General features: G+C 37.5%; 1 protein-coding gene across 1 annotated transcript; it reads left to right on the top strand.

Annotated features, from left to right (window-relative positions):
• The first annotated feature begins 12,275 nt into the window (after window positions 1-12,275).
• On the top strand, window positions 12,276-22,814 carry BET1 (Bet1 golgi vesicular membrane trafficking protein). The gene is made up of 4 exons (XM_058525677.1): window positions 12,276-12,410; window positions 16,693-16,817; window positions 19,537-19,593; window positions 21,620-22,814. Exons 1-4 carry the CDS (start codon window positions 12,392-12,394, stop codon window positions 21,773-21,775), a joined length of 357 nt encoding a protein of 118 aa, XP_058381660.1. The 5' UTR covers window positions 12,276-12,391; the 3' UTR covers window positions 21,776-22,814.
• The last annotated feature ends 265 nt before the right edge of the window (window positions 22,815-23,079 follow it).

The following is a 23,079-nucleotide window of genomic DNA, read 5'->3' as shown; positions in this document are numbered from 1 at the left end:
AATATGCAAAATATCAATACATAGGGATACATCTAGCAAAAACTTTGCAAGAACTCTACACAGAAAACTATAGAACATTATTGTGAGAAATTGAGGAAACCCAACATAATTAGAAGAATACATGGGCCGGCCCCGTGGCTTAGCGGTTAAGTGTGCGCGCTCCGCTGCTCGTGGCCCAGGTTCGGACCCTGGGCTCGCACCGACACACCGATTCTCTGGCCATGCTGAGGCCGCGTCCCACATACAGCAACTAGAAGGATGTGAAACTATGATGTACAACTATCTACTGGGGCTTTGGGGGAAAAAAAATAAATAAATAATTAAAAAAATAAAAAAAAAAGAAGAAGACATAGTGTGTAAGAATTGGAAAACTCCATGTTGTAAAGATATCATTGCTCCCCTAATGCAACGCAATCTCAGTCAAAATACCAATAGGATTTTTTTAAAGTGAAACTTGACAAGTCGTTTCTAAAAGTTATATGGAAATGCAAAGGGGGCATAGTTAAGACATTCTTGAAGAAAAAGAACATTGTAGGAGGACTTGTTCTACTGAATATTGTCTTATTATGAAGCTATTAAAGATAGTGTGTTGCTGATGCAAGATTACAAGAATAGACCAATGGAATAAGTAAAGAGCTTGTAAAAAGGCAACAGGTATAGAGGTACTTGGTTTATGAGAAAGGATTAGGGGAACGGGGGAAGGACACATTATTTTCAATAATAAAGATAATGGAAAAATTGGATACAGAAAAAAATGGAACTTGATTCCTATCTCATACCATACACAAAATTAATTACAGTTAAAATATAGATATAAATGTGAAAGACAAAACACTAATAATTTTAGAGTGCTGGAAAGATTCAGATGTCTACTACATTGTTCCTCAAAAGCGTGACTAGTGAAGATCATATATAGCCACTGTCTTTGGGGTATCTCCAGATGACTTCAGGGAAACTAAAACATAACTCTTCACCTCCCCCCCTAATAAATCACACAGACTTCATTAAATGCCATTAAATAGTGATGATACAAGATCAGAGTTCTGGAAATTTTAATCTGATGTGTTTGAGGAGAGTGGACCTGAAAGCAAGGAAGTTAAAAAGCCCCAGCAAGATGTGAGGTTTTTTGAAACATATAATAATATTTTTAGTTTTGGAATGGAAAGAAGGGCAAATCAAAAAGACGTTTCAAAAGGGCTTGCCAGCTGGGTTGATATTGTGGACAAAGTGGGGAAAAGTTAAAATGACCCAGAGTTTTTGAGCCTTAATGATATCATTTACAAGGATAGAAAATCAGGAAGGAAAGCTGCTTTGGGAGAGAGACTTATTGAGTTCGAGATGATGGTGGCATATCCAAACAGAAATGCCCAAAAGAATGGTAGAAATAAGTTATTGGAAGTAAAGAAAGGGCCAGGCCTAGAGTGATGGCATAGGATGTCAGTAGTGTCTGTGGATGACACATAGCTACTCACTGTCTGTCCCAATTCTCTCACATCCGTTCACTGAGTTACAATTGCACTGTCATGCGCATAAGCGGATCACTATGCTGCTTTTGGAATGGAGAGGAGAGGACAAGTGTTGATATTTAACAGAGACTGACAGCTTCTGCTGAGGGCTGCCTGTGAGTAACTCTTAAGTTACACAGAATATTGAGCAGAATATTAAACTAACCTTGTCTTAAGACCCTCTAGATAAGAGGCGTTTCAATAGACTCTGGCAAGCCACTCTATTATTTCACTAGTATTAGAATCTGTCAGGCCTTTCTTTCTTAGTGAAGTTAACCCTCACTCAGCAGAATATTAGTGGGGTATGATGCCACATCTGAGCACCAATCTACTTAACTTCTTCAGCTGGGCTAAGGGAGGACACTGGTCATCTGGTCTGGAAGAAAATCCTCTTCATAACTCCTCTTTCCCTATGCTCTCTAGTACAGGGATAAGGCACTAGATAAATGTTCATGGCCATGCATGATGGATGTCATTGGCCACTATCCCTCTAATGGATGGTACCTGGATGCAAAAAAACAAAAGTCATTCTTTAATGGAATAAAGTTCTAAATGATCCAGATTTCAGAGCAGTGCCTAAGTATGAATATTTGTGTAAAATATTATCATTTAAAAACATTTTTTTCTCTTTTCAAAGCTTTCTATAAAAATTCATGATAGCCTAGAATTAGGCATCCATGCTAAGTGCCCAGATGTGCCATATTAACACTTTAATAAAGCTTGGGGGCTGGGACCGTGGGGGCAAATTCTCTCTCCCGTACGCCTATGGAATCAATTTCTAATTTTCTCTGTAAGAATTCTTATTTCCATATAACTCCTTGCTAATAGTTACTGATCAAACTACCTTTTTGACCTTGGGGCCCTATTTAAGAGAATTTTAGGGAAAAAAATACTTGGCAAGAGAAGAAATCAAATTCATAGTGTCTCCCATCTAGTAATAAACAGCTTTTATAGATGCGTAAACAATGAAGCAAAGATGACATTTACTTTATAACTAAAGAGTATAAATTATGACTCAATGTTTTATGCCAGAAATAGTCTTCCTATAGAAAAGAAAACAAAAACAAAAACTTGCTACAGAAGAATTTAAAATTAATGAAATGCTCTATTTCATTAAAATGTGGGAATGTGGTTTGATTTCAGAATCCCTGTTGATAATGAATGGGCTACTACAGAGGTATGAAGGAATGTGGACCGTCTCCGTAGTCAGTCTGTGTGGAAGAGAGTCCACACAGACTGTCTGGTGTGTCCACACAGACTGCGAGTCTGGGCGCGACAACCAGAGTCGCGACCTCTACTACAGGGAATGTCGGAGAACTCAGTGCTCTTCAAACAAGATCAGGTCTTCATCCTTGCCTCCTGAGAGAAGATGCTTTTCTAACCCCAATAAAGAAAATTCAATAAAATAAAATAAACAGAAGTGAAGGTACATGGCCAAATGCACCTGGGTTAGGAACACAAATCATTGCCTTTACTAATAAACCATAACTTTTACGGCCAGTTTATGATAGTGATAAAGTCCCCAGTGATGTGAGTGAACACATAGACTTTACTTTTCTAAGCTATTCCATGAAATCTGTTTATTGCTCAGAACAGAGACCAGGAGCTTTTATGCGCATGCTCAAACAGGACACATGATTTACCGTACTAATAAATAATATTTTCCCCTACCCCTGCCACCACTTCTTAGAGAATCTGCTCTGCCCAAAGTTCTGGAATCCCTATTACTCATCGGCAACTGATTGGACCTACCAGGTGTGGACACCTTACTCACGTTCGACCAATCAGATTTTCTCTTCCAGGAAACCGGAATTGGGAAACTGCCTGAGACAGATTGCAACAGAGATCAAACTGGAGGGTCAGAGATACATAGGACTGAGGCTTTCCTTTTGGGACAGGCATGGGAATCTAATCTTCAGAGAGAATAAAGTAGATGAGAGATGCAGAGAGGAGACATCACGTAGCCCCAGAGAGACAAAATTAGCTGCATCAGGCTTTCCACAAAGAAGCCAGGCTTTATTTTGTGCAATTGGGTCCACCATGTCCACCTTGAAATTCTCTCTCTCTCTTTATCATCTATATCTATCTACTTGTCTGCTCCAAAATGCAAAAAACTAAAAAGCCTTGCCAAAAAATATAATATTATGCCGACTTTACTCACTGATAACTTTAGTGTTCATTTAAAAATTATCTTGTAAAGCAATTTGTAAGTCAGTCCGATTTCCAAAGTATTTCCGAGCCTGAACAATTGTCCATTATTTGTAGTCAATTACATGGATTACTCTTAGCCTGAGTAACTCATGTTAAAGTAAATCACAAAAACTCTTTGAAACTTTTGTACATATAAAATGTTTATTTAATGCAAAATTTTTTGCATTTTAATATTGGAATTAACATTGGATTTGAATATTTTTGAGGCAGATGGAACCTCCAAAAATAAGAGATTTTAGGGCTTATGACAGTCTTAAAACTTCCCTAAAAGTTTCAAGGACTGCTCAGCTGGTGTGGTGTCACATGACGAATGGTGGGCCTGAAACAGCATCTGGATTGCAGCACCCATGTAGACTACACATTATCCATGGGAGCTGAATAGTGATTTGCCCCTAATCATAGGCTTCCTCATCTCTAACACAGGGGGTGGGTGAACTGATACTGAAAGTCCCTTCCAGGTCTCCAGATATTAGCGTCCACATGTTTCCACTAACTTGTTCACATACTCTAGCCAAATTTTTTTGATTTTTTAATTATTATTATTAGTGGAGGTCCTAGACTCCACTTACAGCCTGATCACTATCTCTCTGAGAAGAATTTGAGGAACAGTTGAGATAAATAAAATTTAGGTCTGTTTCACTGGATGTAATAACGATTAATGAGCTTTGACAATTACCGTAGACCTGTATACCCAAATAAGCTCCATTTACGTCTACACCTTCCAAAGTGCACACCCTCATCTTCACGCTTAAAAACAAACACACACACAAAAATCTCCGATCTTATCTGTTTCCCTTTGTAGGTTCTCTTTTTTTGTGCTCTTATTTTTTTTTTTTTTTGGCATCGCTTGAGATCTTGTTTCAATTATGTGCTCATGTCTCCAGGAGGAAACATTGTAGACCTCCAAATGTGTCCAGTTATAGAACCCTTAATCTTCCTTCTTCATTAAGGCAAATAATTTCTTTGCACAAAGGTATCCTTTCATTTAATTAATTGTAATGTTTTCTTCAGGGATAATTGTTCCATTTCGGTTCTTCAAGTTGAATTATAGCGTTTCCAACAACACTCTGTGGAAAATGGCACAGACACTTTTGTTCTGAGGGGCTGGCCTAGCCCACAGAGAGAAGGCTGTGGTGGACACCATGCTGCTCCAGGACTGAAGGACTTGAAATCCCCCATCTGCGGGGAGTGCTGCCTGCTGCACCACCTTCTGCTGTCAGCCTTCTTGGGGAATTGCCTTTAGCAGCAGAGTCTTCTAGCCTAAGGTCACACTTGCTTCCCAAGCCAGCCCGTATCCAATTAACGGTCAATTTGGGGTAACTTTAAAGGGTCATGTCAGTTTCAGAGCTTACTGTATCAGCAGAGTGACTGTATCACAGTCCAACTTTCTCTCCCTGCTCAGTTCCTCCATTCTCCTACAGCAGCTGATCCTGACAGCATCTCCAAAGAACTTCCTGCATGTTAGTTTCAGAGATTCCCAGGGAATCTAACCACGAGTATGTTATAAACTGAAACATCATTTGACATCTTTTGTAGAGCAGATTGGCGAAACTGAAAAATAACATGGTTTTAATTACGGTCATGATGATGGGCAGAGTACAATCTTTCAATTTACAACATTAAGATTGCCGTTTTATAGTGAACAGCACTACACGTTGTTATCATCCAGCATTTCATCTGGTACAGTCTGCTAAGATTTCTTCAAAAGAATCATGGTAATGTTATGTCCCTAAGCTGATCTAATTGGTCCCAGATGAGGCCCACGTCTTGCTGATTTTTCTTCTTCTCTTTTTTCTTAAACTTTCGGATTTGTTTATTATGTACTCCATATTGACATATGAAGAAGGCTAATTCTGGATTTCTTTTTAGCAAACTTTCTTTCTTTTTTTTTTTTAAAGATTTTATTTATTTATTTTTCCCCCAAAGCCCCAGTAGATAGTTGTATGTCACAGCTGCACATCCTTCTAGTTGCTGTATGTGGGACGCAGCCTCAGCATGGCCGGAGAAGCGGTGTGTCGGTGCGTGCCCAGGATCCGAACCCGGGCCGCCAGCAGTGGAGCGCGCACACTTAACCGCTAAGCCACGGGGCCGGCCCTTTAGCAAACTTTCTATTGTAATATAACATAAATACAAAATGTACACGAATTATAAGTACACAGCTTAATGACTTTTCACAAGGTTAATACTTTATGTAACATACCAAAAATAAATATATAGCACCTTACCAATGTCCCAGAAGCTCCCTCTGCCACCTCCTAGTCATTCTAAAAGTAACATATTTCCTGACTTTTAATGCGAAAATTAATTTTGCCTGTATTTGAACTTTATATCAATGAGATCATACATTCTAAATGCACTTGTTTCCATTTAGTTTCTTTCACTGAATATTATATTCGTGAGATTCATCTATGCTGTTGTACGTTGTATGAGGTTTATCAATCTCATTCCATAAAATTCTGATGTATGCATTTGCTACAGTTTATTTATCCATTTCTTCTGTGGATGGACAACTGCGTTGTATCTGGTTTGTAGCTTTTATGCATAGTGCCACTAGGACCATTCTTTTGTTGTATGTATGTACACCTTTCTGTTAGTATAAGCCTCAGAACAGAAGTTCGTGGGCGTATGTGTACATTTCAACTTTAGTAGGTATTGTCAGTTATCCAAGGTGGTTACACCAATTTACACATCATCAGCAGCATATGAGAGTTCTGGTTACTCCACATCCACATCTCTAGCAACACTTAGCATTATATATATATATAGCATTTTGGAGGAGGTGTAGTGTTATCTCTTTGTGGGTTTTTATTTACATTTTTCTGATGTCTAATGATGTTGAGCAAGATTTCAAATATATACATTGGCCGTTTGGATGGCCTCTTTTGTGAAGAGCTTTTCAAGTTTTTGCCCATTTTTCTATTGAGTTGACTGTCTTTTCCCTTTTAATTTACAGGAGTTCTTTATATATTCTCCATATAAGTCCTTTGTCAGATACATGTATTGCAAATATCATATTCCATTCAGTGACTTGTCCTTTTCACTTTCCTAATGATGTTGTTTAATCAACAGGAGTTCTTATTTTTAATGTAGTAAAACATCAAATTTTCCCTTTTTGGCTAATGCTTTTTGTGTCCTGTTTAAGAAATACTTTCTATTTCAAAGATACATATATTTTTTTCTTAAGGTTTTATTTTACCTTTCATTTTAGTTCTATAATCCATCTCAAATTAATTTTGTATAAGAGAGAGGTAGAGGTAATCTTTCTTTTTATCTTACGAATATACAATTGAATTAGTGCCATTTATTGAAAAAATTACCTTTCCTCCATTGTACTGCAGTATTACCTTTGCACAAATCAAGTGACCATATATAATGTTCAGTCAAAGTTGGGATCTGTTGATGTAGATGCACCATAAAGCAAATCAAGAAGAGGAAGTCAGTACAAATCAGTTACAGGAAAAAATTAATGAAAGCACAAATAAATTTTAAAGGAAATATCGGACTTGATCCTCCTGGAATGTGGGTGTTGAACAACAATGATTCTTGGTACCCTGATTAAATCATTTTAATGCTTTCTAGTGCTCTGAAACTGTTAAATTCAGTCTATAAGAATAAAAAGAACCAAATATTGAACATATAAAAATTAGACCATCTCAGTTGACTGTGGGATTATGGTTAATAAAAGACAAGGTAACAAACTGGATCTTTTGGGATCTGGCTACAGAGTACCTGTGTGTCAATAAACTAAGGCAAATGCAGATGAGAAACTTGGGTACATCTGTGACACAGTCTTGGCCCAATTCTCTAAATCAAGAGTAGTGAGAACGCTGTGTGCAATAAAACAGAAAAATTAGTGAATGTCTTCTACCTAAAAACTAAGTGCATATTTCAACCCCTGAACAACTTATTGAAATGTTTTGTCTCTCATATATGCATAACTAATCCGCACTATTGGGAAAAAACAAGTCAGTGAGTGGAATAATTAAATAACATGTCTGTCAAAGTGTCTAACTGTGCCGTGCAAATAAAACTAAGTTGTGTACTTCATTTTTCCTTTTGTACTTTGAATGTATCAATATGATAATTCAATATAGTTCTTGAATAAAAAATGCTGTTAAAATAAAATGACTATCAACTTGACTAAATTAGTCTTGAATGACAGGTAATGCAGAGCCATTTAAAACGTACAACACCAATATTTTCTAAGCAATGGAAGTTAAATCTATCATCTTTAATCTAAAACGATGTTTTAGAAATGTCAAGATGTCTCTAAAATTGGAATATTAAAAGGACAGCCTATGCAAAGTGCCCACTTTGAAATTTATCTCCACCATGGGTCCAAATATTCAGAAAAAAAAAAAATACGAAAGCTACTGATTAACTGACATTAAGGAAGGAATCATTTGCCAGAATGAGGTCTTAGTAACGCACCAGAATGCTGGAAGGCTGAAACATTTTGGAATGAAACACAAGACAAGGCCTCATCCCTGCAATCACACCCCATCACTCAGGTTTGCTGGGATCATGCCCGCCTCGAGGAAATTTTTTTACTGCCTGTACATGCCAAGTCACAAGAATTTCACTCATCTGTGGCTCATTAATGACTTACTGGAGACAGAAACCAGCTTGGTGGGTGGTTTGGGAGAACTGTGAAACTTCCAAGCTCTTCCTTTCCTTTTTCTTGAGACATCACATGTATACTCTATTTTCTTGCTTCCCTGTGAATTTCACTGCTCACTTATTTCACCTTGATCAATCTCTCCCTGTGGATATATATGCTGTCTGTATTCATCCCCTCTCTTCCTTTTTCTCTACCAATTATGGCCCCATTACCCTGGAAAATTTCTCTCTGAGGACCAAGGTCAGGTTCATGGGTGTGCAATCTTTGCTGTTGCATAGGACCCCTTGCTAGAAGAGCATCATGCTTGGTTTAATGCTCCGTGGTCACTGTCTTGAGGTTCTTACTTTTATCTTTGAACTTGTGTTTTACAAATGAAATCTAATGGAACAATGAGCCTGCATATGACCAGAGGAGACATGTGCAATATGCACATTTATTGTTTCTTGCCACCTCATTTAGCTGTAACATTTGTGAGGCCCCATGAGCACAGAATTCCAGTGGACCCATAATGCACTGGAGATCAGCAAAACTCAAAGTGAGTACAGGTAAGTGTGTTAAGTCTGTGACTAAGTGCAGGCACTGACAGGCCTGAAAGGCCACACGTTCTTCTTGAACCAGAACTTCTTCTGCAGAAAGAACACATACAAGGAACCCTATCATAGTCTACCTTACTCGACTTACTTGCTTGTATTAGCCAGTTATATTGAAAATGAAGACATAGAAGGAAAGGAAAAGATGGGGCAACACATAATTCCTTTTCTTTTCATTCTCTCCTAAGTCATCGGTAAGCTAAAAGTAAAGTGTTGGTAGAATATCAAGACATGGTGCATATCCAGACGTGGAATAAAATGGTGAGCTAGTTTTGTGCAGTGTTTCCACAAAATACGTATTCATGTATGAGCTATGAAATACAAATTGTATGATTTTGGTGATTTCACATATGAGTTAAATGCTCTTAGGTTTGCATTTAAAACTGTCATTGCAGGGCCAGCCCAGTGGCATGGTGGTCAAGTTCGTGCTCTCTGCTTTGGCGGCCAGGGGTGGGTTCAGATCCTGGGCAAGGACCTACACTGCTCATCAAGCCATGCTGTGGTGGAGGTCCACATAGAAAATAGAGGAAGGTTGGCACAGATGTTAGCTCAGGGCCAATCTCCCTCACCAAAAAAAGAGAAAAAAAAATGTAGGTATTCAAGATGTTGGAGGTGAATTTCTTCCAAAACTGTCATTGCATAATCTAAAGACAAGGGGTAAAATTCATGCTAATTATTTAAAATTTTATTCTTCTTCACTTAGAAATGCATGAAATAGCAAATAAAATACCATGATGAGTTGGGGGGGCAGGCGATCATGACAACAGAAAAAAGCTTTATTTTTTGGTACCTTTTGCTGCACCTTTTTCCCTCTGCTTTTTGAAGGAGGGGTATTGCATTTTCATTTTGCACTGGGTCCCAGAGATTGTGCAGCTGGCTCTGCTGACGACTTTTCATTTGGAATTGTGTGCCTCATTTTTACTAAATATGGCTGAGAAGCATTACATCGGTGCTAGTAATATTCCTAAATTATGGAAAGGGAAGATCAAATTGGTGGTTCTTTGAAAGCTCCTTGAAAATTCTCTTTGCATTATCAAGAACTTTTGAGTAAAACTAATTCTTTCTCCAACAAGAATAACCAAAATAATTTTTAAAAATTCTACTTATTCTTTAATGGTATTGCTTTATTTTATCATGAGAATTACAAACTTTTTTTCCTACTGATTTTCACTGAAAATACACGGTACTTCAGCTGTGCTATGGGTTACATAGCATAGACTTTGGGCAACATAGGAACCACAACAGCCTTGCTTTTTCTGGGCTGGGTTGGGAACCTTACCGTCATTTCAGTCTTTAGGAGAAATGTGTGGTTAAGTGCCAGATAAACTCACTCACAAGCTAACTTTTGTTCCGTAGCCTGTTTGCAAGTCAAGAGCTATCTGATTTTAGTCTACATTTTCTTAAAGTTCAAATATGAAGCTTAACATGCTGGATTTGTTTCATGATTGGAAAATTTGTTAATGTTTATTTAGCCAGTTTTAAGAGCTTGGTGTGCTCTTTTCCCTTGGATTGGCCCTGGAATTTGGTCAGCAAGAGGCAGGACTAATGGGCAAGAAGCAGACAAATAGGAAAAAGAGTTTCAAATTTTGCATCAAGATTCAGACATTTCCTGCTCATATTCTTGCTTCTGTAATTACTATGAGGAATACTTATTCTAGGTCATTTTTGGTCATTCACTTCTTGGAGACTCCCAATGATTAGATGTTTTCTATGAGATTATCCTACGAAAATAGAGAAAAAGTTCTAAGTGTTATTTATCTCCAAGAATTTTATTGGCCTTCAATTAGTAGGAAGAGTTAGGGGTTTTAATTTAAAAAGCAAAATAGAAAATGATAACAATGAAAAGAATTCTCTCTAGTCTCTGTGTCAAATGTGGTCACATTTAATAATTATTCTTCTGTGTATTAAATCCATCTTTTCCGCCTCATCTTTTGAATGGAAATCTTCTCAGGTGAGATCGTCCTAATTTGAGACTGGCAACAGTAGCAATAAACAAACTATTTGGATTTTTAGGTCACAAGCTCAATATAAACCAGCTTTGCCTGTTGAGTTATCGTCTTGGTGCACTTTATTACTTTATCTTTTTCCTTTTAACTATACTTTATTATTATATCTTCTTACCACATAAGGGAACTAGTTTAGAAGAGGATAAGTACATATGTAATTTAAATGGTCTGTTTTGGTAAACTTATCATTAGATTTTTTTTTAAATTTACATTTATATGAGAGAGACTTCCTTAAGTAAGATGATTTTTCTGAAATGTTTTGATTACAGAACATATGTACTTTTTACAAAAGAAGGGACTGTCACAGATTGTAAATTAAAAGGGAAGCCTTGCCATCATTTTTCTTATTGAACCTTCAGTGTTTATTTGCAATTATTGTCCCTGATGCAATCTTCATTTAACTCCATTGCTTTTAGAGAATGATGGTTTCATTTTTATGAAGACTGTTTTTCTCTCAAAATGCTATTGGATTAAACTTATTTCCTAGGTCAATAAATTTTATTAAAAATTGTTTTCGTGTGTATTTTACAAAAAAACCCCTTAAGGTAGAGACTTATCTGCCACTACTAAAGTCAATGTTCACATTGGGAAACTAGGAGGGAACACGAGGATCAGAGACTGCATTTTCAAGAATCTCTGATATGCAGATTATTCTACCCTCACACAGTAGCAATCACAAAACTGCAGACTCCCAGTGATTTTTGAGCGTCTACTGTGTATCATATTTTTTTTTAACCGTTGTTTCTTTAATCTTCACGATAATCCTGTGAGATAAAATGAAATTCTAGGAGTAACCCGTATTCCAGTACCGCTCTCCCCTGCCAACAACTTTTCAACTTTTAAATTGGCACATGCTCTCCTGGATGACCCAGCACAAGTCTGTTACCCTTCCCTTCTGTGGGTCTGAAATTACTCATGTGTGAGATCAGAAACTTGGTTCAAGTTCTCTTTGACTTTCCCTGAACTGACTCTGGGGGTGAGAGGAAGTGAGATGTGGAATCACGAAAGATACGTCAACTGTCCTCTGCTGGTCTGGGAAGGGCAGATCTACTAGGTTAAACGGGGGCCGAAAAGCTGAGAGCAAGGTCCAGGGGGCCTCGAGTTTAGCAACTGAGATGAAGTCCCAAATCCGGAGTCGGAGACGCCATACAGCTCACCCATCTTCCGGAAGCCCCGCCCACTCCAGGAGCCAGGTTTACGCCACGCCCCTGCCCAATCGCAGCATCGGCGGCGAACTACATTTCCCAGAATGCCATTCAAGCCACCTTGCAGGGCGCCAATAAGCGCCTGGGTGACGCCATCAGCCGGCGCGCTGTTTAGACTCTACTGATGTCGTGGCGCTTTAGGGGAAGGAGTTCGTCTTTCGCGGGGCCCTGGTCCTGAAGACGTGGTCCGGGTGACCCCTGGCCCTTTCCTACGCACTCCTCCTCCTGCCTTTTCCCTCTTTCCTCTGGCAGGATGAGGCGTGCAGGCCTGGGTAAGAAGAGAGCTGAGGTTCGAAGCTCGGGGGCCCTAGAACCGACCATGCTGGGCGCGGGGGCGCGGGAGGAAATCAGACCGGTCTTATGTCCCTGGAATCTGGGCCAGAAAGCCTGTTGTATGGAGGGGTCTTTGGAGGCGGTGCCGACTGGAAACACACCGTTTGTCCCAGATCTTAGGGGTTTCTTTAAGTTTGGTTCAGCCCCAAGTTTGGATGGTAGGTTTAGAGAGAGTAGTGGAGGCCTGGGGGTGGGGTAGGTACAGCTGCCAGCTCAATAGTAGAGTTTTTTAGTATCATTGATTCTCTAAGCGTGATTATGGAAAATGCTGCGTTTCCCTAAGTCTGGTTTCGGTTCTCTTTCTCTACTGGCCCTGGATGTTAGTTTCTTCAGAAGCGAAATTTGAAGAGTGAGTGTGGCACGCGAAGCACGCTGACGATAGTCACATTAGTCTGGTGACAGTGAGTTACAAAGGTAGACAATACGTGTCATTACTGTTAAAGGTCATGGTATGTTACATCGGAGTCAAAGACCGTTTCCCAGAACGTTTCTAATCTGAGCCTTGTTCCACTGTTAAGGCGGTAGAATGTGGTAATGCTTGGTGACTTAGGATTTGTTCTTGACCTTTTGGCTTAGGAAGAAGGTTCACCAAGCAGCAGGAATAAATTAGGCACAAGGACTTTTAATAGGCCATTATAATGCACAGCTATTAAAACAGCATTTTCTGGTTCTGAAGGTGTCTATTAAGAGATGATTTTAAAAAACCCTGCTAAATCAGCATACAGAATATCTGAGAAAATATATGAAATATTTGAAAAACGATAGTTACATTTTTCAGTTGTTATAAGATGGAAAAAGAAAAAAAAGTTTTTCAAAAGTGTCAAATATTTAAAGTTAGTGAAAGTTGCCAGGAACACTAGACTTGTACATTGATTAATAAATTGTAGTATGAGAAAAAGCTTTAGAAAAATGTAGTTTTATGAATACTTGGATCATAGAAAGCAAGTTGGCCAGGTAAATTGTAGAGAAAAAAATAACTAATTTTGAGCAAGTTTAGTTTTATATGCCTAAATGTTTTTCCTTTTTATCCTTATTAATGACAACAAACATTTATTGTGTACTTGAGTAAGCTCTAGATATACAGTCATTTTTGGCCCTGTTTGTGCTCCCCAAAGCTTCCAATCTAGTTGGGGAGCAGGAACATGTACAAAGATAAATTATAGTACAAGATGGTAGCTATACATCCAAATACCAAGTAAGTTCTACAGATAGTAAATGTCTCAGGGATTTCAGAGCACTGTCTACTTGGTGGACACATAGGAACTTGAGCTAGAGCTTGAGTAACGGAACATGGGAGAGGTAAGTTCAAGTTGGAAGGATGACTTCTCTCCCCCCAAAAAAGGTTGTAGGATGAGAATTATGAATGATGTATTTAGGGGATTATGATTATTAAGTCAGTTTGATTGAAGTAGGAGACATGGAACCAGAACCACATTGTGAGATCTTTGAGTCCCAGGCTAAGGAGTTTGGATTTCATCAATAGGCCCTTTGACCCCTTTGGCCCCTTTGAATGTTTTTGTGCAGTAGTGCGCCATGATAAATTGTAGGAAAGGGACTTGGGAAGTGGTGGTTCTCAGCCCTGACTGTACATTAGAATCACCTGGAGAGCTTTAAAGGCATTAATACCTGGACCCCAGCCCAGACTAATAAAATTAGAATCTCTAGGATAGAGCCTTTTTGTTTTTGAAGCTCCCCTGTAGTTGAGAGGCAAGGTGATTACTTAGGTGCCTATAGCTATCATTTACATTGGTGTGATGTGACTAGGGCTTTTTCTTTCTTTTAAGTATCAATGTGTATTAACCTGGAATTTTAAACTTGGGATCTTTGGCACTCACTAGCTTTCCTACACCTTTTCATAGCACTTAACCAAAAAGAAGTGGTTAAGTTTGGAATAGCGGCTCCTAGCGTTTTTTTTTTTTTTTTGATTTTTTTCTTTTTATATTGGGGTTGGGTGATGGTGTGAGGGAAGATTAACTCTTTAATAGAAGAAATGTGCATTGGAAGATTTGTGGGCAATAAAATGAGAATTTTGCTTTTAATAAATGGAACAGTATGGAAGAAATCTAAAATTAAAATTAAGATAGGCAAAAGAACAAAACAAAGGAAATAAAGTGAATAGCCATTAATTTAGAAAAGAATTCCTTCGTGTTGTCAAGTGATTAAATTCAACCAGTCACTAATTACTTATTGGGCAAATGTTATATATTTAGAACCTTAGTCACATAAAATAAGACATTTTCCTTTTCTTTAAGAATTTTGGGCCTTACGAGAGTTTTTACAGAGTATCATTGATATATGGAGTGAGAATGCATTTTTTAAATGATTATTTTCATTGTTTAGTGGGAGAAAATATTATACCTAGTCACTTGAGTTCTTAACTTTTATAATAGCATGTTTGGAGAGCTTTCTGGATTGTGTGTCAACTGTTGAGAAAAAATTTGGGGAGTGAAACTCTCTCTCCTCTGGAACTACTCATTTAACATTTTATTGTGGTTTTGTGGTGGTGGAGATTGTGTAAGTGTCTGCTGCGTATAAATGACTTATTAGGAACGGGCTGTAGAAGTATGAGACGCTGTCTCTGCCCTCAGAGAAGCTTATAATTTCATTCTTGACAAAGGCAGGTACATTCAAAGTTGAATAACAGTGAAATCAGATTCTATTCATTGATTAATTTATTTACAAGTATTTATTGAGTGTGCCTTACTCTATGTGTGTGCGTGTCTGTGTTTGTGGAGGATATGTGGCCGTGAATGAAAGGAATTTAGTTTCTGTCCTTGAAGTGCGGTCTAGAGAGCAATATTAGTGTCATGTGCAGTCAGAGCTGTGAGAATTCAAAGGAGGGAGTTTTGCTTTTTAGAGAAAGTGAGATTTGTGCTGTGCCTTGAAAGAGCTTCCTCTTCATGCCTTGGCCATCCTTAAACTACCAGCGCCGACTGCCACATCCTGTCCTTCCATCTTTTACTGTCACTGCCGCTCCGTCTCGTTGAGTTTTTGGAGACGTCTAGTTTCTGTGTCATCCCTTTCCCTCATATTCTCAGGCCTCTGTTGAGACTCCTTCAATCCCTGTTCAGTCTAGTCCCCGTAATCCATATCTTCGCCACTCTTTTGGCAAGCAGTCTCAACCTCTTGGGGCTCTGTTCTTCTGCAACCCCAGTGCTATAAACCTCCAACTCTTGATCAGTGCAACCACCCAGCTTCTCATGGGCTGACTCAGGCTGATGAGCTCTTCTGCAGAAAATTCACACATCCAGGAGGATCGAAACCACTACAATATATTGCCTCAGCCAGAATTGTTTTATCCCCCTAGTAGTCCTGTGTAGTCCTAGTCACTTTCCTCCATTGTTCTCTTTACTTTTTTATCCAAATGATTACCATTCTTCAAAGACAGTCTTTTCTCCTCTTTTACTGAGAAAATTGATGGTATCAATTGTTTACAAAAAAATTATAGTTAAATAACACCCTCAGCTGTACTGTCCTCTCTCAATCTCCCAGCACATTTATATATGTAGGCACCGTCCCAGGCTCCCTCTACCTGTTTCATTGCCTGGTAAGTACCAAGTACTATATTAGGCGGTGACCGGGACTGTATTCTTGTATTCTCAGTGCTATTCCCTGGAAGAGAAGCTCCCAAAAGTAGCAGCTAGAAAGAAGAATGGATCTGGCATAGGGTAGTTTCTCCAGTGTTTGTTGAAGAATGAATGAATCCCGCTCTTAACTTTCAGCTAATATTCTGCATAAGTTATCCGACTCCCTTCTATTTAAGAGAAAGAGATGCCAGTAAAGGACCCTCCCTCTGCTGTGAGCTCCCTCTTGCTATATTATCCTTTTTCTCCCTTTCTCTTCAGAGCTAGGCTTCTTCAATGGGTAGTTGCTGTTACTACTCTTAGGTCTCTTTTTTTGAAATGTGTAGTTCTGTGGAGCAGGGAATGTGTCCTGAATATCCTTGTATATCAATGCCTATTTCAGTGTCTTGTGGGCAATCAGTAAACAATCAATAAATGTGTATTGAGGTGAATTGAATATTCTTTAAGAGAGGGAATTAGAAAGAATTGTTGTGATCTCTATTTGGTATAAATTTTTAAAAATTCATCTGAAGTGTGAATATTATAGGCATACGTGGTCTGCAACGCCCTCCAGGGGTCTTTGTCGGTTCTTTCCCATCAGAGTTTCAAAAGTGGCTTGCTTTTGCTACAACTATACTTGTGACTCTGATCCTTGCAGGTGAAGGAGTTCCTGCGGGCAACTATGGGAACTATGGCTATGCTAATAGTGGGTATAGTGCCTGTGAAGAAGAGAACGAGAGACTCACTGAAAGTCTGAGAAGCAAAGTAACTGCTATAAAATCTGTAAGTATGTGACAGATATTATATACTTTTCAATTTGTATATTTATATACATATATATTGTATACTTATAAACTGTGTACTTTCAATGGCATCATACTAAGGAATTCAAATGTTACCCAAATGGTGTAGTTCAGTGAGGTCAAAGTGTGCTCAAAATTTAGACATGATTTGAGTAGAAGGTTAGAAAATGTGGCCAATCAAAACATATGGTGCAGGGGCCGGCCCGGTGGCGCAAGCGGTTAAGTGCGCGCGCTCCGCTGCGGCGGCCCGGGGTTCGCTGGTTCGGATCCCGGGCGCGCACCGACGCACTGCTTGGTAAGCCATGCTGTGGCGGCGTCCCATATAAAGTGGAGGAAGATAGGCACCGATGTTAGCCCAGGGCCGTCTTCCTCAGCGAAAAAAGAGGAGGATTGGCGGATGTTAGCTCAGGGCTGATCTCCTCACAAAAAAAAAAAAAAAAAAAAAAAAAAAAAAAAAAAAAACATATGGTGCATTTGTTTATTTTTTTAAGCTTCAGCTGGTTTTTGTGGTTAAATCTGAAATACTGTATGTTCTCTGTAGTGATGTCTCAGAGCAGTCCCTCTGCCGCCCCAAGCAGCTCTTCTCCTGAGTTTTCCTTCTTCTAGTCTCTTCAGCTACAAACCTCGGGCTTGCGTGTATTCTACCTTTGTACCTCATGTCAGTCACCGAGTCCTGTGCTTCTTTCTTTCTACTGTTTCTATTTCTACTTTTCTATTTCTAATGATTCCCCTGGTTTTCTTAGGTGCACTATTGGGAAAGCCTCTTAACCTGTCTGCTCCTAGTTTTTTGCATGTTCTGGTCTGATCTACATACTGTTGCCACAGTCATCTTTTGAGAGTATTTTTTAAATTGCATCCTACACTCCCAGAAGTCTTCAGTGTCCTCCCATGATGTAAGAAATAAAGTTCACCCTCTGTGGCTTGATCAAATAGGTCCTTGAAAGATTGTCCACAGCTTTTCAGACCTTACCTCTGCACTTCTGGAGTATGTGTATGCTTTCTGCGAGACAAATTAAGAGTCCTCTGTGTGTTCTAAGCACTCTGTCACTTTCGCACTCCTGTATGTTTGATCACACTATCCCTTTGCCTCGGGCATCCTCTCCCTCCTTCCATTGGCTGAAGTCTTGCCCATCTGAAAGTCTCCACTTCATTGCACCCCTTCCCTCCTCCAGCCTTTACCTGATTACCACATCAGAAGTAGCATTTTTTCCGTATGAGCATAACACCATTTGTACCATTTCTATAGCACTTATGGCATAGTGATCTGCATTAGAATTTTTGTATGTAAAAGAAATTTACCAAAATGTAGGGAGTTCTATTTTTGTACTTATTTATATAGTCTGCATAGCACTTAGTATAATTCCTGATCAGTGGCATTGAGTTAATATATATTAAATGAAGGAATTACAAAAAATGATTTTAACAGTGTATGTTATTGATTCTGCATTACAATAAACATGCTATAAACTTATAGAGCATTCATTCAGTAGAAGCTCATGTTGCCAAAATTTAATTGGTATTTCATTAGCTTTTGGAAAATAGAATTATATTCAGCCTGGAGACTATTATACTAATATATTCTGAAACGAGTATTGTTTTCAAAGTCATATTAAATTAAAAGGAGTTGATCTAGGAACTAAGCAATATTGTATAATCTTAACAATTTAGAAAATATAACATTTAGAGGGAATTAAGAATTAAATGTTTTTTTAACTCCAATATTGATAATTTAGGCTGCTCATTAGAAGAAAGCTTTTTTTTCCTGGAAACTTTTTTCTTTGGCATGAATGACAGTTGTAGGGAGTGGTTAGGTGATTTGGGCTATCTAGCTTTATAATTGCTTTCTTATCTCTGAATTGTTAAATTTGGGGTAAAAGCTCATATTCTGATCTATAGAATTCTAGTATGGTTTTGTGTCAATATTACCCCATATGCTTTCTACACAAAGTAAGTTGAGAATAGTATTTGCAGTGGTTTGCCAAGATTTTCAATAGTTGATTGTATTTATTCAGATATCTTGGAAGTGCAGCCTTTGATGAATTTATAATAAAGTATTAGATAGGTTTTGGTTGAGTAGCAGCCATAATCATTTATAGTATTTCTTTTAGGCCCAGCCTCTTTTCTGCATAGCTTCAGGATGTAGATAACACTAACTTATAAATGTTATTTTTCAAATTTATTGTCATATTTTAAAGGAAAAATACCTTTAGAATCTAAAGAAATAATCAATTTAGGCATATATTCCAAGTAATGTAACATTTCATTAGGAAAATATTAAATACTTATATCTGGATTTGAATTGATAATATGAGTACTTATATTCATCTTTTAAAACATAAAGAAGGAACATACAGATAAATGCTGTTGTATGAATAATATAAAGAGAGAAAAAAGCATACAAGAAGAGAACCAGAGAGAAGTATGTACCAAAATTAAAAGATGGAATTGAATAGTAAGATGAAATCAAAATGAAGAGCAGGGAGACAATATCCACAGTTGGGAAGGAGTAGAAATTCTAAATTTATTTTCCGTTAATTTAAGTGTAAAAAGTATCAGAAGAAGAGAGGGTATATTTTATATTTATGGAATACAGTTTTATTTGAGAAAATGTATATGCTTAGAATGGAGTTATTATTTTTACTTTATAACACTTAAATATCTGTACATGAGTAAAAATGTGTGTGCTTTCTTCTTTATAGCTTTCCATTGAAATAGGCCATGAAGTTAAACATCAAAATAAATTATTAGCTGAAATGGTAAGTGGTTATGATTTTAACTTTAAGAAATTCGATCTAATATTCTCAAATTTCGTCTGTTAATCAGGAACAATATCGTTTTAACTTTTATCCATTTTGAAATAGATCTAGAGATCATAAGTCCTGGATTCCCATCCATTTGTATCTAATTGGTTTGGAATAACTATAAGGTTTATTTTTGCCCTATTTTTATATTTTTCATCTTGCTTAACATACATAAGTAGGAGGAAGAGGTGGAAACTAATGTATCTTTAGTCTTGTGTTTAGAAACACTGTTAAAGACTCAGGACAAATGACTCTTTTATGTGTTCTTAGAGATCTCAATGGATATAGACTACCAAGTAATGAAAAAGCAATTTCTAGCCAACCAACCAAATGTCTTTCACTTAATGTAAGCCTGTTTCTTTTGTTTGATCTCTTAAGGATCACTTCTGAACAAATCAATGAGACTTGAACATAGCAACATCCCAGAGCCTTTTATCTCTAGTCTAAACAAGCTCAGCAGCATATACTTTTTCTCGTTAGAGCCTCTTTCCGTTCTTTAATGTTTATTTTGGGTGTCTGACTTCTCCAGACCTTCCCTAGTTTCGCCACATGCTTTTAAAATTGTACTATTCAAAAATGAGTATGGCATTGAAAGCCACGTTCTTACAAAGGTTGTGCATTAGAATCACTTGGGGAACTTTATGAAAATATCTATGCCTGGTTCTCACTAAATATGCTGATTCAGAATTTCAGGAGGAAGAACCTAGGTGTATTTTTATTTATTTATTTATTTTTGTGAGGAAGATTGGCCCTGAGCTAACATCTGTTGCCAGTCTTCCTCTTTTTGCTGAGGAAGATTGGCTCTGAGCTAAGATCTGTACCCATCTTCCTCCGTTTTGTATGTGGGATGCCGCCACAGTATGGCTTGATGAGTGGTGCGTCGGTCCGTGCCTGGGATACGAACATGTGAACCCTGGGCCGCCAAAGTGGAGTGCGCAAACCCAACCACTATGGCACTGGGCTGGCTCCTAGGTGTATGTATTTTGAAAAAAGCATCCCAGGTGATTTTGGTGTATAACCTTGGTGAAGAACTATAGATCTGAAGTGCTTGAGCTACATAGAGCTTGAGCTATACAAAGGCTTTCATTATACAGGGGCCTTTACATCTCAGGATATTGAGATTTCTGTGAAAGTGCAATGTTTCTAATCCGTACCTAGTCCTCTCCTCTTAAAGACTTTGCCATCTATGTTTTTATATGGTAGTTTTTCCCTATCCATATTTGTAGTCTTTACCACATTTGACCACCTCTACATGATATTCTTTTAAGTTTTAATAGACTACTGTGCAGTCATGCATTGCTTAACAACAGATAGGTTCTGAGAAATGCACATCGTTAGGTGATTTCATAGTTGTGTGAACATTGTAGAGTGCACTTACACACACAAACTTAGATGGTATAGCCTACTACACACCTAGGATCTATGGTACTAATCTTATGGGACCACCGTTGTATATGTGGTCAGTTGTTGATTGAAATGTCATTATGTGGCATATGACTGTACTCAAAGTTAGCTATCTAAATAAAAGGATCTTAAAAGTAAAGGTACTGCTAACCATATTAAGATTTGGCTGAATTACTATACTGGGAAGCAACCAACCATTTGACCTTGGAGAGCAATGCCCCAACAAAAAGTGGGAAAAAACCTGTATGATGGTAGACAAACTACTTATCTTTTTTGTTAATTTTTTTTAAGCCACATAATTGGAATAAGACCTAAATATTTTGGGATTTTGAATTACTCTAGGGCTGAAAGAAATGTTTATTGGATAATGAAAAAGCTTTTTATTCATTGAAAGAATTACTCTGTTTTGCATGGAGTAATCAGGCTGATTACCTAAATTATAAATAGACTCCTGAATTGATTAAATACTAAATATGTCATTAAAAATGTATTCTAATAACAATATATTCAATTACTTAAATGTGCATGTGTAGACTATTAGAATCTATTATATTTTGTTTTCTTTTTCTTCTCATAGGATTCACAATTTGATTCTACAACTGGATTTCTAGGTAAAACTATGGGAAAACTGAAGATTTTATCCAGAGGAAGCCAAACAAAGCTGCTGTGCTATATGATGCTGTTTTCATTGTTTGTCTTTTTTGTCATTTATTGGATTATTAAACTGAGGTGATGCAAGTAAGTGTGAGTTTGGAGTTTGTTCCAACTTAACGGCTTGGAGTACCACTTCGGTAAAAAATCAGCATCGAAACATTCCTGATTTTCAAATACTATGGCTTTTTCCCTTGAAGATTACTGAATTTTACTTGTTTTATAAATCATGTTAGATAATACAGTGCTCTTTGAATACTATCTCTTAACAATTCGTTTTTTGCCCCTATTTTCAGGGGTATTGAGATGGCCTGAAGTCAGTCTGGCCCTAACAGTTTTTTTCTGTCATTTGCTGTCAGATTAAATAGCAGTATAATATTGTGTTGTTACCATAAATGTAGGTTAATGTTCCATGTAAAGAAACTTAGTGGGAGAATAACAGAATGCCCAGAGAGCCTGATGCTGAGCTCTTGAGGCAGTGAACAAGTCTATGATAGAATGGTAAATGTATTTTCCCCACCCATCATCAACCCTGATGATATATGCCCCTTTCCTCCTTCCATTTGGTTAAAATTGTAGGCCAATTTCTTTTTACCTACAATTTTCCTAATAATTTTTGATATGACTCCTCTTCCCCCTCTGCACCAGGACTTTGTTCTTTAATAAAGCTTGTTATTTTGGCATATTTCTAGTAGGGCCCAAAACAAATGTGTTCCAATATAGTTGTTGTTTTATATTAACTTTATACATATCATTGACTTGGCTTATAATGGTTTATGATTTTAGCTACTTAGGTAGGCCGTTTGGTTATCGTTTGTGACAGAATAATGTGAAGCTAAAGTAATTGCTAAGCTCTGAGTGGAAATAAAATGTTCAAGAAAATTAATTGCCTCTGCTTTATCATGTGCTCAAAATAGATATCAAAAGTACTCAGGCATTGAATTTGGGGTTAAGAATGTTGTTGCTTTAATTGAGTGTATTTGTTTATAGAAAGCAAAACAAAGGTGGACTGTTGAGTAGAAAGAAATATTAAAATGTTCTTAAATACTCTGTACTGCTACTGTTTTGCAATTTGCCCATTTATGGGCTCCAAAAATAAATTTTTTAATGAAATATGTTAATTGACTTTGTTGCTCTTTTGTTCAAATCTCTTATATATTTTACATAGAATCTGAGAAATGGTCCTGAAAACTCAGATTCCAAACAAAATCAGGAAAAATTAACATTTGTATTATTTCAGAACTTCTTTTAAACAAATAAGATAAATCATGACTGCAGTTTCAAAAATCTCTTTATGTTTGTAGTTATAAATCTATTATCTTTGATTTTGCTGAGTTTGCAATCCTTTTTGCTCTGCTCTAATTACCCATCAATTTCTGTTCTATC

Source organism: Diceros bicornis, chromosome 3, assembly GCF_020826845.1.
Source record: "Diceros bicornis minor isolate mBicDic1 chromosome 3, mDicBic1.mat.cur, whole genome shotgun sequence".
Classification (NCBI taxonomy): Eukaryota; Metazoa; Chordata; class Mammalia; order Perissodactyla; family Rhinocerotidae; genus Diceros; species Diceros bicornis.
Note: the sequence above shows the minus strand (reverse complement) of the source record. Positions and strands in the feature narration are given on the sequence as shown.